The sequence below is a fragment of the Arachis hypogaea genome, chromosome 10 (genome assembly GCF_003086295.3).
Source record: "Arachis hypogaea cultivar Tifrunner chromosome 10, arahy.Tifrunner.gnm2.J5K5, whole genome shotgun sequence".
In the NCBI taxonomy this organism is placed as follows: Eukaryota; Viridiplantae; Streptophyta; class Magnoliopsida; order Fabales; family Fabaceae; genus Arachis; species Arachis hypogaea.
The window spans coordinates 16,939,022-16,941,732 of NC_092045.1; the positions used below are offsets into that span (position 1 = coordinate 16,939,022).

Genomic DNA, 2,711 nt, shown 5'->3' on the forward strand with positions numbered 1-2,711 from the left:
TTATTTTATTGTTTTTAAATCAAATTCTAATATCTAAGTTATATCACAATTAAAGAACCTTTATCCTAAAAAGTGTATTTTATTTTTTTTTTAAGTTTTACCTAATATTCTTGTTTGAAACAAAATTATTTTAAGTTAGGAACTCTCCAAACAGCATTTTAAACTTCAATCTTTTTTCTTCTTAATTAACTGTAATCAGGGGCGGAGCTAGGCTAACTATTTAGGGGGGCGATATTTAATAATTTACTACAAATATTTTATATTACTATTTCTATTGATAAAATTAAAAAAAATAAATATATAATCTCAATCAAAGTAAGACAATAATATATAAAAATTACCACTTACAGTTTTGTATCATGAAAAAGCTATTCGACGTTTTTTTCTATTTTCAAAATCATCTATAATTGAATTTGTGTCGAAAATAGCTGCTAATTCTTTTTCTATATAGATGACCAAATTGTCTGCAAGAAATTCATCAACCATCTTACTTCGGAGTCTTGTCTTAACAATTTTCATTGCTGAAAAAGCTCTTTCTGTTGTTGCTGTAGACACTGGTAGAGTCAAAACAAGACGTATTAATCTATCAACCATGTGATAAGTTCTTGATTTTCCTATTTCTTGCAACTTGTTGCACAATTCAGAAAGTGTACCAATGCCTTTCAAATGATTTGGTATATCATGCTGATAATGTTGCAACTGAGATTTCAAAATATTTAGCTCATTAGAAGGAAAGTCAATGGGATAAAACTTCTCTGCTAATTTGCTAATTTCTTCAATATTAAATGATTTGAAATTGTCCTTAGGATCCAAGGCACAACTCAAAGTCAAAAGCTCTATTGTTTGCTCATTAAATCAATTCTTTCTTTAAAGTTGTTGCACAAGTATCAGTGACATGCACAAGATCAAAGAATCTCTCTTTAACAAAACCATCTAGAGCAACAAATCTCAAAACAATGGCCATTTGCTCCTTTTTAGATTCATCTCTAGCTTCATCAACAATAATACAAAATTTGGCATCTCCAATCTCTTCTCTAATTGAATTTCTCACCTTAGTAGCAAGAATATGTAGAATTTCTTTTTGGACATCATTTGAAGTATACTTAGCATTTTTTGGAGCATTTTCCAGAACATTCTTTTTCACTCTTTCATTGTAAGATCCCAAAAATTTCAACATTTCCAAAAAGTTACCTCTATTGCTTGAACTTTGGCTTTCATCATGTCCTCTGTATGCACAACCTTGAAATGTCAACCATCTAATGCAATCTATAGATGCTCCTAGTCGAATTCGATTCTTTTCAATCTCTTCTGATGTTTGCTTATGAAGAAGTCTGTCGATATGTTGTGATTGTTTCATCAAATCATCACATGATTTCAGCGCCTTATGATGGAATGAGTTGGGACATTTGCCAATGTGATTCAAAAGAGCACATTCTTTTCCACTATTCACTTTCTTCCAATTCCTGAAACCATTCTCAATAAAAGCATTTGAACCCGTATTGATTGAAGGTTCCTTAGCAAAAAGAAAGCACGGAAAACAATATATAGCATCATCTTCTATAGAATATTCTAACCAAGATGGGAACAATTTAAACCATGAAGCTTGAAAGCGACGATGACTTTTATCACCAGAAAATGGATAATTATCAAGAATTGGTTGATTTGGCCCAACTTTAATATAAGCCCGACGGATTTCATCTCTTTTATTTGGAGGAAATTTCCAAATCATTGGTCGCATTCCAGGATCTCTTTCTAAACGAAAAACATCCAGTTGATTTGGAAGAAGTCGTGGACGCTTTGAGCTATTCAATAGAGAACTTGAAGTAATGAAATTTGATGACCCCTCAAGTATTGGAGTAGTAATAGTAGAAGCATCTTCATTCTCTTGATCTTTTCTTTTAAAAAATGTATCAATGGTTTTGAACTTACTCATAATTCAAATGGCCAAATAAGTTCCTATAATTAAAAATATATTTAGCAAAAAGTGTAAATTACAGTCTAAATCTTTATAAAATATAAAAATTATATTTTAATTTAAAATAAAATATTAAAATTCAGAACAATAATACTAACATCCTAGTACAAATAATATAAAATTGTAATTAAATAATTAATTAATAAAAAAAACTAAATATACATACTAACATATAATAACATAAACTTAATTAACAAATAATAATAAATTAACTAATTAAGTAAATAACTAAATATATAAAAAAGAATAAAAATAGAACCTTTTTTGAGAAAGAGGAGTGAAGAATCACTTGTTGAACTACTATCTTTTTTTTTTAATCTGCAAAAAATAAAAAAATAAGAGTCAAAGAGGTAAAAGATAAGAAGATTAAAGAGATAAAAAAGAAGAAGAATAGGAAAAGTTGTTACCTGAAATTTTGGAAAGTGAAGGAGGGAAAGGGAAGAGAGAGAGACTGGCGCTGGGAATTAGGATTTAGAAAATAAAAAAAGGGGATGACCGAATGGGAAGAAAACTGGTTATATACTGGAAAATTAAAAAAGGGGATGGAGAATGAGTTATTGGGCTATTTGTAGAAATTAAAATGGGCCAAGGGAGCTGGAAAAATTATGAAATAAAAAGGAAGGGGGGACTGGGAAATAAAGAAAATGGGGAGTAGAATTTTTTTTTTTTAAATAAAACTAAAATTTTGGGGGGGCCATTGCCCCCCTTTTTTATATGTACCTGCGCCCCTGACTGT

General features: G+C 29.7%; 1 protein-coding gene across 1 annotated transcript; it reads right to left on the reverse strand.

The window, feature by feature from the left end:
* Positions 1-850: 850 nt before the first annotated feature.
* Positions 851-1,933, reverse strand: LOC112717363 (uncharacterized). The gene has a single exon (XM_025769419.1). It carries the CDS (start codon positions 1,931-1,933, stop codon positions 851-853), a length of 1,083 nt encoding a protein of 360 aa, XP_025625204.1.
* Positions 1,934-2,711: the final 778 nt, after the last annotated feature.